The sequence below is a fragment of the Lynx rufus genome, unplaced genomic scaffold (assembly GCF_022079265.1).
Source record: "Lynx rufus isolate CCGP_SWC_20201006 ecotype Redwood Valley unplaced genomic scaffold, mLynRuf1.p SCAF_1, whole genome shotgun sequence".
NCBI lineage: Eukaryota > Metazoa > Chordata > Mammalia > Carnivora > Felidae > Lynx > Lynx rufus.
This window is the reverse complement of record NW_025814823.1, coordinates 239,378,932-239,393,614: the sequence shown is the minus strand read 5'-3', so window position 1 is coordinate 239,393,614 and position 14,683 is coordinate 239,378,932. Positions and strand designations below refer to the sequence as shown.

The window sequence follows — 14,683 nt, the reverse complement described above, 5'->3', positions numbered from 1 at the left end:
TTCCCTGGAAGGACTCCCCTTTTTTTATTGCCAAATATTTAAAAATACGCATTTTCTTTGTCTCTGGAGTGTGCCAGCTTGCTCACGACGCAGCTACAGTCTCACTTGCCGTTCCTGGACTCATCGGACCCGAGTGCGTGCGGGTTTGCAGCGCAGGGCCCTCAGCCCCACTGCCTCGCACGCTGCCCCCCGAGCGCCCCTCCCTGCCGGGGACCCCGCTCACACCGCAGACCCCAGCCCCACCTCCGGTCGCGCTCTCCGCCTGTCGTCCCGTCTTTGGGTGTCAGGTAACTTCTCCAGTTCCAGCTTCGAGCTCACGAACTCCAACTGTGACCCGCGTGCTGCAAAACCCTCAGTCAGCCGCCCCACGTCAGTGGTATTTTCTGCAGCTCTGAGTTTCATTTGGTTTCTCTTCAAATACACGTGCGATTTAAACAAGTTTTCTGTTCTCTTCAGATGTTTTTCCCTTTGCCTGTTGTTTCCCCAAACAACAACCACAGTTACTTTGCATTTGGTCCTCGAGCCCAACTCCCGACGTGTGTCTGTTTCTGTGGTGGCCTTGGCCTCCATGAGGGCGTGGCCACGTGGGATGAGCGCGGCTGGTATCTTCCCAGCTCCTGCGAGGGGAGCGCCTCTCGGCACCTGCAAACGGCTGGTCCAGAATCACTTGGTGTTGATCCTCAGCTTGAGGAGTTGGGGGATTTTCTCAGCTCCTTTCGGCTCCAAGGTTCATTCTTGTGTCCTGTGGGAGCGGAGCACGGGGTTCCTCCGGGCCCACCACTGCCATGCGCGCGTAGCCATTTGGGTCCCGGTTTTCCAGGATGACTTATCGGCCTTCCGTTCTGGCTGCGCCCTGAGCTTGGGCCTGTCTCTCCCCCGTGAGGCCACGAGAACCCGGCTCACCAGGGAGGCAGGGGCCCTTGGGACACAGGCTGCAGGTGCCCACGGGGCTCCCTGTGGGTTTTCTCTTTGCCTCCGTCCCTGGCTGAGGACCCCTTGTCCTTACCTGTCCACGGGCACCTACACCCACACGGACGGCGTGCACGTGCATGCCCCCGTGGCGTCAGTCCACTCAGGAGCCAACCTGCCACGTACCCAGAGCTGAGGCTCAGGCTCCCTGTCACTTTGCCACTTGCTTGTAGTTTAGGTTTCTTAAAATCCAGCTTTGGCCTTTCTGGAATCACGCAGAAATCAAACTCACCCTCTCAGCCTCCACCTCTTTTCTAGAAACAGGAGCCACTGACTCCTGCGGCCACGGGTGTGTTGAAAGGTCAGCCTCCACCTCTTTTCTAGAAACAGGAGCACTGGAGAATTGCACTGTGAGCTCTGACGCGACGGCGGCAGCAGGAGGCGTCATCGTGGCCAAGGGTAGGTAGTTGTTTCAAAGCTGAGTGGTGAACATGTCCTTAGGTGAGGTGGGGCCGTCTCAGAAGGACTCTGGAAGGGTCAGGCGAGTGAATAACAAAGTCACCGTGCATTTCGGCAGACAGCGTGCGGGTGGTGGAGTCTGAGCCTCCAACAGAGCACATCAGGCCTTTGGTTCCGGTCACTAGTCAAACTCTCCGTGGCCCTCGCTCTGGTGCCATCGTTAGGTTGGCCACCGCTGCACGTCAGGGTCCACGGCTCAGATCGGCGGCCACAGCGACGCCACCCAGGGCCAGCTCCTACCTTGCAGGCACTCTTTCAGCTGGGCGTCCGGCCCCACGTCTTGCACCTGCTGCCTTGTGGCACACAGAGCAGGTGGCGGGGCTAGCGCGGGGACGCCAGGCCCCATCGGCAGACGCTACGTGAGCCCAAGCCCGTCCTCCGTGCCACTGAGACAACAAGCACCCTAGCCTTTGACTCCCCGCCGGTGATTTCTCCCTCTCCTTGTTTTTCTGTAGAAAACGTTTTCCTCTTTAGGGGATCAACTTGGGTGGATCTCAACTCCCACACTGTGTGACGTCTTACCTGAAGCTGGGCCTTTGCCCCCGGCGCTGTCTGCTTTCACAGGCAACCTCATTTCCTGTTGGTCCTTTGAGACCTGCAGAGAAATAACAGGAAACACGTGCCATGGCATCTCTCGCACTGCCAAAGGGGACAGAACAGAGCAGCAAGGGCACATTTTGGAGACGGAGCCACGACGGGCTCTGGGATACCGGCGGCCATCTCGCCTCTTGAGTTCAGAGCACTCGCTTGTATGTGGGGCTGCAGAGGAGGCTGCGCTGGGGGTGGGGGGGTGGCTTTGCCCCATGCACGCGCATCAGGACAGAGACAAGTGGTGCTTTTCCTGATGAGCAGGAGGGTCTCCTGGGGGCCACCAAAGCCTATTTGGACCCTTGGCATGGGGGGAAGACACAACAGAGGCCGCCTCGTCTTGCTTGGCATCTTCTCTGCACAGCTCTGCTTGCTGGCGGTGAGTCCTGGCTACCCAGGGGCCCCGAATGTCCTCACACCATCTGCCGAAAGCAGGAGGTTTCTCCCTTGCCCTGGTGCTACTGGGCCTGCTGACGGTGACTTCAGATCCCCTGCACGGACGACAGGGGAGAGCACGGCTCTCGCCAAACGGCCGGGGACGGTGCTCCTTCTGACTTACAGGGCTGTGTGCGGCGGGACCGGACTGTGCAGCTGTGCACAACTTTCCTTGGAAGGTTCTGCAAGTCCAGTGTCTCTAGGAGATCTCTAAACCCGTACACGCCTTCGTCCTCCTCCCAGAGCCAGCTCTTGAGAATTAGTCAAGATACAAACTGAGGCGTGAATGAGATTAAACAGGAAGGAAATGAAAGGGGAACCTCAATGAACAATGGCTCCCTGAAGAAGAGGAAGCAAACGGGAACAGACTGTAGAAAAGCCAGGTGTGAGGACAATGCTGTCGAGATGGACAGGCCCCCAGGGGACCCAACGCAGAGGCAGTTGTGGGAGCTGAGGTGGGGGCAAGGCTCCGATGGGTAAGAGGTGGGGGCGCTGGCCACAGAGGGCCACGGAGTGGGCAGCAACCTGGTAGAGGCAGGACGTGTCAGAAAAACCCACAGAAGGAGGTGATGGTGCTTGGAAGCAAAGGTGATCAAGGTATTACTGAAATGATGCCCCAGGGAAGCACACTGTTTGCTTAGAATGAAAACAGAAACACAATGGAGCCGGGCAGTGGAACAGTGGAGGCCTGCCTGCGGGGTAGAGATTTGTGGGGAGGTGGTGACACGTGTTCTCAGAGTGCATATCAGCATCCTTCACCTGAGGACAAAGCCGGGGAGCAGGAAGCATGAGAGACTGGTCCTCCACAGATGTGACCACTGTGCTACAGAGAGCCTTTGGGGTCAACTATTCCAGACTCTGAAGCCAGACCAGACACGCTGCACAGCACCAGGGGAGAGATGCTGTCCAACTCTCCCGAGTGAGTGGTGTCAACAGAGCAGCGACAACCCACCCTCAGTCCTCCTACAGCTACAGGCCAACAGCCTTCATTCCTGCGCAGGCAGTAGGGACTCTGTACTCCAAAACTTGTCTGTTGTGCCTTTTGGTTAGTCTGGTCATGTCCCGAGGGGCCGGCACAAGGGCTCGCTTGCCCTGGCCCCCTTGGCAGCAGTAGCTGTCTTTGGGAGCATCTACTGGGACACTTAGTCCCCCTATTTGCAGCCAGACATTGAAGGAAAACACTGGCTGACCACAGAGATAATGAGAGAAACTTTGCAACAACAAATACATGTTTTGCAAAAATAGCTTGGGAGAGTCACAAACTGATAGTTCAACAAGCAAAGATCTACAATCCCAAGCAGTGGGAGAATCTGATGTCCAGACTTAACCACATTATCATACTCAGAATATACAGTTCTCAACAAAAAATTATAAAACATCCAGAGAAAAAGGAAAATATGGCCCATTCAAAGGAGAAAAAGAATTTGACAGAATTTCCTGGAAGAAGCCCAGACATTTGAATTAGTAGTCAAGGACATTAGGTCAGTTATCTTAAATGTGCTCAGTGAGCCAAGGTGAAGAATTAAAGGAAGTCATGAAAATACTGAATGAACAAAAAAGAAAATCAATAAAGAGATAGAATTACAAAAAAGAACCAAACAAATTCTGCCACTGAAAAGTGTGAAATTAAAAATTCACTAGAAGAGTTCAAAACAGAGCAGGAGAAGAAAGGATCTGTGAGCCTGAAGACAATTGAAATTCTCCAACCTGAGGACCAGGGAGAAAAATGGAACAAAGGAAAATGAAGAGCACCTGGCGGACCTGAGGCCCAGGAGGAGAAGAGAGGGGGCAGAGAGAAAAAGTATCCGAAGAAACACTGCCTGCACGCTTTCCAAATCCGATGGAAGATACGGATCTACACATCCAAGATGCTCCACAAACTCCAAGCAAGATAAACTCAGAAGGGTTCGCACCAAGACACAGCACTGCCAGATTCTCAGAACCCAAAGAGAGGAGTCTGAAAGCATTGAGAGAGAAGTGGTTAATCACGTACAAGGGGCCTCAGTAAGATCAACAGCTGATTTCTCATCAGAAACCATGGAGTCCAGAGGGCACCTTTCAAGTCCTGGAAGGAAAATAAATCTGCCGACCAAGAATTCTAAATCCAACAAAACCGTATTTTGGGAATAAAGAAGAAATTAAGATGTTCTTAGATAAACAAAAGCTGAGAGAATTCATGACCAACAGACCTCCCCTACAAGAAATGCTAAAGGGAGATCTTTAGGCTAAAACAGAGGCTCTAGACAGTAGCTGAAATAAAGTACGCTCGGAAAGGTAACCACACAGGTCGAGACATAAGCAAGGATTGTCGTACTTTGGTTTGTAACTCCTCTTCTTCTCTATGTGACTTAAAAGACCAATTCACAGAATAATTATAAACCTTTCTTAACGGGCACACAATGTATAAAGATGTAACAATATAAAGGAAGAGGTAGGAAGATGTATAGGATCAGAGTATATACTACTGAAATTAACGTAGTATTATTCAAACTAGACTCTTATAAGCTTAAGGTATTAATTGTAATCCCCAAGGTAACCAGTAAGAAGGTAACTAAAAAGTATAAGCAAAAGGAAAGAAGATGGGAATCACAATGGCACAGTATGCAAATTCAACTAAATACAGAAAGGCAGTAGTGGAGGAATTATGGAATAAAAAATATATGAGACATACAAAAAAATAAATCAGTGGGGGAAAGAAGGTCAATCTGATGTTTAGCGAAAGCAGCTGGAACAACAGAAACCACCTGGAACGGATGAAGCTGGATCCCTACCTCACACTAAACACACCAATGACCCACAGAGTGAGGACTCAACTCTCAAAATCAAATGTTGAAAATTAGCAGTGGAAAGCATAGATGACTGTCTTTTAGAAGATTGGGTTCGAGATCAATCGAGACCAAAAAGCATTATCATAAAATATGCACAAGTGTGAGTGTGACTGTGACTCATCAAATGTTGAGTTCAGCTAAGCATGGAGTCGAGTTGCTGTGACACTCTATCTGTAATTCACCCAACTAATGAGGCGTTTGTATCAAGCATATATAAAGCACACAAATAAATCTATAAGAAAAGCAGAAAGAGCCCAGGAGGAAAATGGGCCAAGGACAAGAGGAAGCACTTCTGACAGAAGGAAATTTACATGGCTAATGCATATTCAGCACCATCGGTGGTGAGGGGAAGGCTGGGAGGGATCGTGAGCCGCCAGCCGCACCACTCGGTGCCCCAGGTGTTGGGGACGACACGGACCTACGGGGCTCCGAACATGCATATGCTTCTGCAGGAGTGCAGACCGAGCACCCCTGTAGAAGAGTCTGGCCTTGTAGAAGAGATGGCCTGCTGCTCATCACAGGGACCCGCACGGGGGCACACGTCCTGCTGGCCCACAGCAGAGGGGACGGACGAGTTACAAGAAGCAGTCGCAGAAGGAAGGCAAATGAGCTCAGCCACCCGGGACAGGGAACCACTGTTTTGACCTAGAGGTAGTAAGTGAAAAGGTGATTCCCCCAAATTCCAAACATCACATACACACTATGTCCTTTCTGTGAAATAAAGAGTAACCAATGTGTTGTGAGCATCTATTTTTTAGGACTACATATGATGTGAAACACTGAAGTGAAAGGAAAACATGAGAACAAAGAGCGTGGCCAAGCCACGTACACAGAAGCAGACCACACGTGGCCGGGCCACACAGAAGTCGACCACATCAGGACCCTGCCTTTTTCTGGGGGGGGGGGCAGTGATGCTACATCTGTTACCAAAAATAAATAAAATACCAAGTAAACTTAGGAAGCAGGTAACGCATAGATCAGTGATGAGTCTGCGTCCTCAGATGAGGATTATAACTAATGGGCAGCAAAGTCCAAAGCAGGTATGATGGGGGACGGGGTTACCATTTACTGAGCACCAGTCCCAGCTGGACACCGGCAGCAGGACTCGGGACCCCTCACGGAGTCCATGCGTATCTTGCAAGCGTGGAGACCCAGGCACTCCAGGAGGTTAAAGAACTTACTCTGGGCCGTGGAGCCGGTCACGCCTGCACACCAGAGTGGACTCCCAAGCCCAAGTGTGCCTTATGGCGCCCATTTGTCTCTAAGGACTCTGCTAAGAGCTACGGGCCTTGGGGTCGCCCGCAGAGGGGTGGGCCTGGCGTGAAGTGGGGCACACAGGGCGTCAGGATTAAACGCGGGTTCCAGAATGAGCAGAGAGGAAGCCCCAGCCCGGGGCTGGGCGTGTGAGTTCGGTGAACGTGCATGGGCGGCTGAGCGCCAGGGTCTGAAGGGCCCTCTCAAGTGCAGTCAAGCTCGAAGCCGAGGCTTCCAGCACATTGTCTGGAGCCTCTTGCTGTTACAGAAGCAACTCAGGCCCCACTGGCTGGGTGGCCCCGTGAGCCACTCTGGAAGGGAGCACACAGAAGGACGGACGGTGGGAGCCGGGCCCTCCACAGCCCCGCCTTTCCGGGTTCTACACTCACCTGCCGGTGAGACTGCCACCACGCTGTGTCTGCCTGTGTCTCCTGCCTGGCCGCACAGGCCACCCCGCCCGCCCGGTCCTGGGGCCACGAGCGTATCATCTGCAGGCTTCCTCACTCAACCCCGTGTGTGGCTCACACGCTCTGTGTTGACTGTCAGTTATACACACCCCTTCTCTATCCCAACATTTATCCCCAACATTTATTATGAAAAACTCCAAACACACAGAAAGTTGAAGGGATTACACGGGACACCCTGAAAACACCCACTGCTGAGAGTCTATCACAGCGGGCGTTCTGGTCTGTGTCACCTACCACGTGGCCATCACCAGCACGTGGCACCAGAGCACACGTACGAGGCTCGTTTTAGGGACACCTGTCTGGGGACTCCGCTTCTCACACACACGGGCCCCCGTCAGGGGCGTGATCTGCCCTCGCTTCTCCTCCTACTCCACACACACCGTCGGTGCCCTTTGTGTAGTGGCCCAGGCACCCAGTAAATGCAGAACACCAGTGCAACCAGCATCCAGGTATGGTGCCGAGCCCGGCTTAGGAGGGAGCCCCAGGCCCTACATCTGAGCACAGGCTCACCTTCACCGCAGGTGGTCCTCTGTGCCGGAGGCCAAGGTGGAGTGTAGGGTGAGGTCACTGGATCACCGGATGGCGACAGGAACACCTTGCTCCCGGGTCCTCTAGGGCAGAGCGGGGAAGAAGGAGCACGTTACAGAGCAGGCCCTCGCCGGGCGGGCTAGTGCATGGGGACCCTGCGGGCTCCACGGTGCCCGTGGACGTCTCCCCGCTGGGGCCCCCTCTTATCTGCAGTCTCCGGAGCAGGCAGCGCCCGGAGGCTGAGTGCCAGAGGGGGTCCCGCACCATAAACACGCAGAAGGTTCATGCGAGGACGCTGCAGGCTTCCAACACCAGTGGAAAACTAAAACAAGCCACCCGGTGGATTTCTGCCGACAGAAATGCCTTTAAAACCAGACAGAAGCAGCTTCACCTGCATGATGGACCCTCCCCCTTATTCATGTATTCACTGCTTGGCTGATTTGTACACAACCAGCAGACCGGACACCCTAGACAGATGAACAGCCGGGAAGAAGTACTCCCAATAAGTTTGTCTGCCAGCGACCGCGAGAAACACGGGCTGTACGAAGTCCTACAAGGTTTCCCTGTGATCGACGTCCCAGGGAGGCCCCTGGTGGGTGGGCCTCGAGGACTGAGACTCGGGTGAGGCCTCAGGAGCAGGCCACGGAAGGTGTCTAAAGCGCTAGCTGCTCAACTGGGTCCAAACTCTTTGGTTACCAAAGAAACATTTTCTGCAACAGTCCCTGCGGGCCAGAGCGGGAGGTCTGTGTGTGTGTGTGTGTGTGTGTGTGGTGGGTGACATTCAAGTAAATAACTTGCCCTTTTTAATTTCACTTCAAATGCATTAAAGGGCACTTGGTGCAAAGTTACTGAGGTTGTGAAGTGAGGATACAATATTCAGACACTTACAGCTGTGAAATGTTCCCCAGAACCATCCTTCCAGAAACAGAGGGAGCCTGTGCTCACCGTGTGCTCAGGGAAATGTAGGGGAGACAGCACGGACCTTGCTGACATGGGTGCTGTGTGGCCTCCTGTTACTCATACTCCAGGAGAAGACGACGTCTTGTCGCGGGGACGGTAGTCACGGTGTTCCGCTACACCTGATTTACTCTCTAAAATGTGCGCTTGAAGCTGGGCCACGACGTGAAAGGGGCCACTCTCTGCCTCTGTGGCACAGGAGGGGCAGAGGCCGTGTGCTCCCCAGGGGCCTGCGAGGTGCGGTCACCCACCTGGCACATGGAGAGCCCTGCCTCTGCTGCACACGGTCATGGACCGCGGCGCCCTCTGCACGCGGCACATGCTCACAGACAGAAAGTAGACGGGCATCGCTCACACCTGTGCACTGGCTCACATGCTACTTGTGAAGAACCTAGAGAGGTCTCATCGCAAGCTCCAGCGAGTGGAGTACGGCGAGCCCTTCAGGTGGCTGTCCGCGTCTGTGACGTCAAGGGAAACTGGCTTGTCTTCAATCACGTCATCACAGTACCCTAAGGTTTCCCACCAAAGACCGTGTTCGTCGGGAATCGTGGTGAAGTCTTTGAGACGCGGGAAGCACCTGCAGGAGGCTCAGAGACTCACCTGAGGGCAGACGAAGTCAGGCTGCTGGCTATTTCCTGTGAGGGAAGAAATGATTGTTCACGACAAGAAACAAGATGGAGTGGTCAACCTCAAGCTTATCGTTAAACAAAACGACATTCGTTATTACCGATTTGGAGCAAACGTCCTCAGGGTCCCGGGGCCAGGGAAGGGGTCTGTGGGGGAGCGCACTCCACAGCCAGTGTCCACACTGGCCAAGGGGCCCGCTCAGAGCCGGTATGTGTCACACGCGGCCACCGGGCGGCCCTGACTTCTGTGGCAGGTCTGCACGCGGGCAGCAGCCAGGACCGAGGCGCACAGAGGAGGGGCCACCTGAGGACTCGGAGAGCTGAGGGGAGACGCCCCAGGAGAGTCTGACCTTGACAGCACCTGGGTCTCAGGGCAGTCAATACCTAAGTACGGTATTATTATTTTTTTAATTTTATTTTTTATTTTTTAAAATTTACATCCAAATTAGCATATAGCGCAACAATGATTTCAGGAGTAGATTCCTTAGTGCCCCTTACCCATTTAGCCCATCCCCCCCTCCCACAACCCCTCCCATAACCCTCTGTTTGTTCTCCATATTTATGAGTCTCTTCTGTTTTGTCCCCCTCCGTTTTTATATCATTTTTGCTTCCCTTGTGTTCATCTGTTTTGTCTCTTAAAGTCCTCATATGAGTGAAGTCCTATGATTTTTGTCTTTCTCTGACTAATTTCACTTAGCATAATACCCTCCAGTTCCATCCACGTAGTTGCAAATGGCAAGATTTCCTTCTTTTTGATTGCCGAGTAATACTCCATTGTATATACCACATTTTCTTTATCCATTCATCCATCGATGGACATTTGGGCTCTTTCCATACTTTGGCTATTGTGGATAGTGCTGCTATAAACATGGGGGTGCATGTGTCCCTTTGGAGCAGCACACCTGTCTCCCCTGGATAAATACCTAGTAGTGCAATTGCTGGGTCATAGGGTAGTTCTAGTTTTAGCTTTTTGAGGAACCTCCAGACTATTTTCCCGAGTGGCTGCACCAGCTTGCATTCCCAGTATGGTGTTATTTTTATTTCACGATGGATATCCGGTTGTTCCAGGACCATTTGTTGAAGGTTTCACTTCTCCCCAAAGGATTGCCTTGGCCATAAGTGTGAAGGCTTATTTCTAGAATTTTTATTCTATTCCATTTCTATTCCATTGACTACACTAACCTGATTACTACCGCTTTTTAGTAAATTTTGAAGTCAGATTGTATAATTCTTCCAGTTTTGTTCTCTTTTCAAAATTGTTCTGGCTACTCTAGGTACTCTGAATTTCCATGTACATTTTATGATCAGCTTGTTGGTTAAAAAACAAACAAACAAACAAAAAACAACAAAAGAGAACCTCCTAGGAATTCAATAGGGATTGTACTATGTCCATAGATCAGTTTTGGGGGAAATGCTATCTTAACAATATTGAGTGTTCCAATCCATGAACGTTGTATATCTTTCCATTTATTTTAAATGTCTTCAGTTTCTCTCAGCAATGACTTATAACTTTCAATGTATAGACTTTACTACAGTTTCATTAAATTCATTATTGTTAATGCTATTGTTAATAAAATAACTAATATTATTTTCAGTGGCATTTTTGCCAAATACAGAAATATGATTGGATTTGCTATTTTTTTAACAATACAAAGTCAAAAGAGATTTATTTTTTACTGTTTCCATTCCAGATAATGGCAAATTACATAAAACATTTCTAGGTCAGCCAAGGCAATGGAGAAACTTTTACTTTGACCATGCTGAGGCAATTTGCTGTGGAGCTAGCTGGAGGCACACAGAGGTTCCTGACGCCAGGTAGGGACTGTATTTGATTTCAGGCATGCTCTGGATAACACTGAAGATAAATGTCCCAGAGCTTACTGGAGAGCACTTTACCTGCTTCTTGCAAAGCTATTTTATTACTAGTAGTTTTGTTTTTTGTTTTGTTTGTATTTTAGAATCATGTTGTCTGTGATCAACACAGTTTCACTTTCTATTCTTTATTCCTTTTTCTTGTCTTATTGCACCAGCTGGAACTTCAGTACATCCTTGCCTTATTCCCAGTTTTAAGACGTACTCAGTCTTTTACCAGGAAGTATGTTAGTTGTATTTCATAGGTGTATTGCATGGGTCAGAATGAAGATCTTTTCATTTCATTCCTAATTTGTTGAGAATATTTTTTTGTCACACGTGAGAGTTTCTTATTGGCAACTCCCTTTCTGAATTGACAGTGTCATATTATTGTCATTTACTGTTGGTATTTTGTATAATGTCAATTAATTTTCACATAGCCATGGTACTTAATCTTGTATGCTGCTAGATTTGGTTTGCTAACACTTAATCAATGGTTTCTGTCTGTGTTTTCTTGAAGGATTTTGCTTCATGGTATTCTTTTGGGATGACATTGTCTGGCTTTGGTATCAGGTTGGAACTGGCCTCACAGAACAGGTCTCCCTTCCTCTATATTCTGAGAGGGTTTGTGTCATTATTTTTTAAAAATTCGGTAGAATTCGACAGTGTTGGTAATTTGTGTAAATTGGCTGGAAAGGTAACTACCTTTCTTAAGTGAGAAATGCATTTTTCAACACTGGAAGATTTAGAATGAAGTATACAAATATTTAAAAGCCCCAGACCCCATGCTATTACTACTGTGGCACTAGAAAGCCATATGACCATATCTGGCATATACAGTTTTGAAAGCAGAAAATGTATCCTCAGGGGTGTGGGGTGGGGAGGGTTTAAGCCGGTGGGGTCCTAAAGCTCCACGCACACCAAGAGGCGAGCCCGGTCATCAAAGTGGGATGATGACCTGTCTCAGACAATCCACAGAGGGATTAAACGTGATGATGGATGACAAGTGTCCAGCAGAGTGACAACGAACGGTCACAGCTTCCTTGGATTCCTGAGACAGGATGGGAATGAGGTGGCCCTGAGACTGCTCTACTACACATTCTAGAGGCGAGCTCCAGAGCCACACATCAGAGAGAGGGCTTCCACATGTTCACCTGGACACACATTATAACCAGCGGGGGAACATGGCCCTCACGGTCATACATGGTCAACACCCACATGGTCATCACATCCTTGCTTCTTGAGATGTGTCCTTCATGTCACTCAGAAGCTGTGTGGCCACCACCACCCAAGAAGGGATGGCAGGGATGGGCGCCAATAGATGCTATCACTGCCACAGCCACCACTGTGACCCCTGGAATGGAGCAGCAGCTTGGTCTCCATGCACGTAAAGTATGTACTTGTTGGAAGGCTTGATGGGGGCGAGTGGCGGGGAGGGGTCATGCCATAATTGTGTTGGCTACGGTGTAAGCTGTGACTTGGCCAGTCACACCCAGTCCCCACTGAAGACCGGCCTCCAGCATCTCTAACATGGAGCTCTGACTCCAGGCTCTGTAATGAACACAGTGGACCAGGTATGTCCCTCCTCCCCGCTGACCTGGGAGATGAGTAGGGGCATCCTTCTGCTGTGACAGTAAGTGGGTCACTGAGCCCTTCCTGGCCAGAATCCCGCCAGCTTGCTGGAGCGCACACATGTCACCCAAGCACACGTGTGATGCTTCCGTTCCAGTAGCACCCATTTTTCCGTCATGTTTCTCTGCTCACACACACGCCCTGCACTTTAGATCGTTTGTGCTGCCCGCCTTGTTTCCCTTTATCCCCCTCCCACCACTGTCCTGTTCGAGCAGTGTCCCCGAAGGACACCATAAATGCCTTAAACCAGCCAGACAAGCAGGTCCAAATACTGTCCTGCCCTTGCTCTTGTGGGGAGCTTAGACTCAGCACTGGACCCCACCCCTGTGTTTGAGGCTCACTCACACACGGCCATGCCTCACTTACCATCACCCACGAGTCCTCCACGAACGTGTTGGTGGAGGAGGGTGGACCTGAGTGCACGTCCGGCAGCAGATGGTTGGACTTCACTCTGTGGGATGGCGGGGGGAAGGGGAGACACTCATCAGCAAGGACGGGCGCTGCTTCCTGGAGGGGATGCCGATGGCTGCTGGAAACCACAGGCCACGGCATCACACAGCCTCCTTACCGCCCTTTCCCCTCAGGTCCACTGCACAGTGGGAGACCCCGGGAGGGCAGGGGAGGAGCACCTAAAGGGAGAGCTGCAGGAGCAGCAGGGGGTGTCAACAACAAGGGGTGCCCCTGCAGATCGGGAGGGGATTTGGGGAGAGGCCCTGGGTTTGGAAGGGAAGAGATGTTCAGGAATTACCAAGAGCAATGGTGGGGATGTAGGTCGTGGGACACTCAGCTAACTGAACCGTGCAAGCGGATTGAACAGTGTCCGCCAATGACCTCACATCGCTGTAAGGGGGGTTTTCAGATGCAGCGACTCTAGCAGCTCAAGGTGTCATCACCTGAGACCAGGGTCAGCCTGACGACTGCGTCCGTGCAAGAGGACAGGCCCTCGGCCCGACTACCACGTCCATACAAGAGGACAGGCCCTCAGCCCAACGACTGCATCCATGCAAGAAGACAGGCCCTCAGCCCGATGGCCGCGTCCGTGCAAGAGGACAGGCCAGCCCTCGGCCCGACAACCATGTCCGTGCAAGAGGACAGGCCAGCCCTCGGCCCGACGACCACATCCGTGCAAGAGGACAGGCCCTAGCCCGACGACCACGTCCATGCAAGAGGACAGGTAGGCCTTCAGAGGGGTGACCACGTCCATGCCAGAAGACGGGCAGGCCCTCGGCCTGACGACCGCGTCCGTGCAAGAGGGCAGGCGGGCCCTCCTGGTTCGTTAATTTTCAATCATTCTTGCCAGAAAGGGGCAAAATGGGAAAATTGAAGAGACAAAGGGAAAACAGCATCAGGTACGAGCCAAGGAGAGAAGCCAAGTGCAGGTCCTGTGACTGGGGACACGTCGAGGTGAGTCCGGCTCCAGCCCCCAGAGCAGTGAGACAGTACGTTTCTATTTTTTAAGCCACCTGTTTTGTGGTCCTTTGTCAGGGCAGCCCTGGCAGATCGAGACCCTCACCCTAACGTGAGCACATTTCTCGTTTCTCCGTGTTCCGAGGTGACTTTCCACACTGGTACAATTTCAAAGTGGAGACCAAGTGCACGTTTTAAAATGTGTGCTCACCCTGGGTCGTGACCTTCATAATGGGCCACTTTCTGCTTCTGTGACTTTGCAGGGGTGCACTTTGGGTGCGTGTGCGCGTGCAGGGCTGTCCTCTGTGTGACTCCTCGCGGGCTCAGAATGAGCAGACATGGCTCAGGAGCGACGGGCAACTACGTATTATTGGAGGTCATAGAAAGGAGGCTGGGACCCGCTCCCCGCACGTTCTCCGACCGACACACAGAAGAAATGAGCGCTGCCGCTGCCGTGCTAGTTGAGATGCGAGTCGTCCGCAGGGAGACAATTACTGCGTTTCCCCAAGCACGTGGAGCACAAGAGGTCCCTGCGTAGCTGTACGTGGCACTGCTACTCGAAACAGTGTTATTTCCTACTGTGCTGTCACATGATTTCAAAATACCCCATCAGACATGAGTCACTTTCCAAAGCACTTGACTTAAGAGCGCGTAGCCGTTTTCATTCAGAGAGAACCAGTCC

General features: G+C 51.6%; 1 protein-coding gene across 1 annotated transcript in view; it reads right to left on the bottom strand.

The window, feature by feature from the left end:
* Positions 1-1,952: 1,952 nt before the first annotated feature.
* Positions 1,953-14,683, bottom strand: part of LOC124522806 (palmitoyltransferase ZDHHC11-like) — a 31,842-nt gene continuing 19,111 nt past the window's right edge. The window contains exons 7-10 of the mRNA XM_047094446.1: positions 12,961-13,045; positions 9,086-9,120; positions 7,511-7,611; positions 1,953-2,023 (exon numbers count right to left, since the gene is read on the bottom strand). Of these exons, the coding sequence (XP_046950402.1) occupies positions 7,573-7,611; positions 9,086-9,120; positions 12,961-13,045 (159 nt within the window). The 3' untranslated portion in view covers positions 1,953-2,023; positions 7,511-7,572. The remainder of the gene's footprint in view (positions 2,024-7,510; positions 7,612-9,085; positions 9,121-12,960; positions 13,046-14,683) is intronic.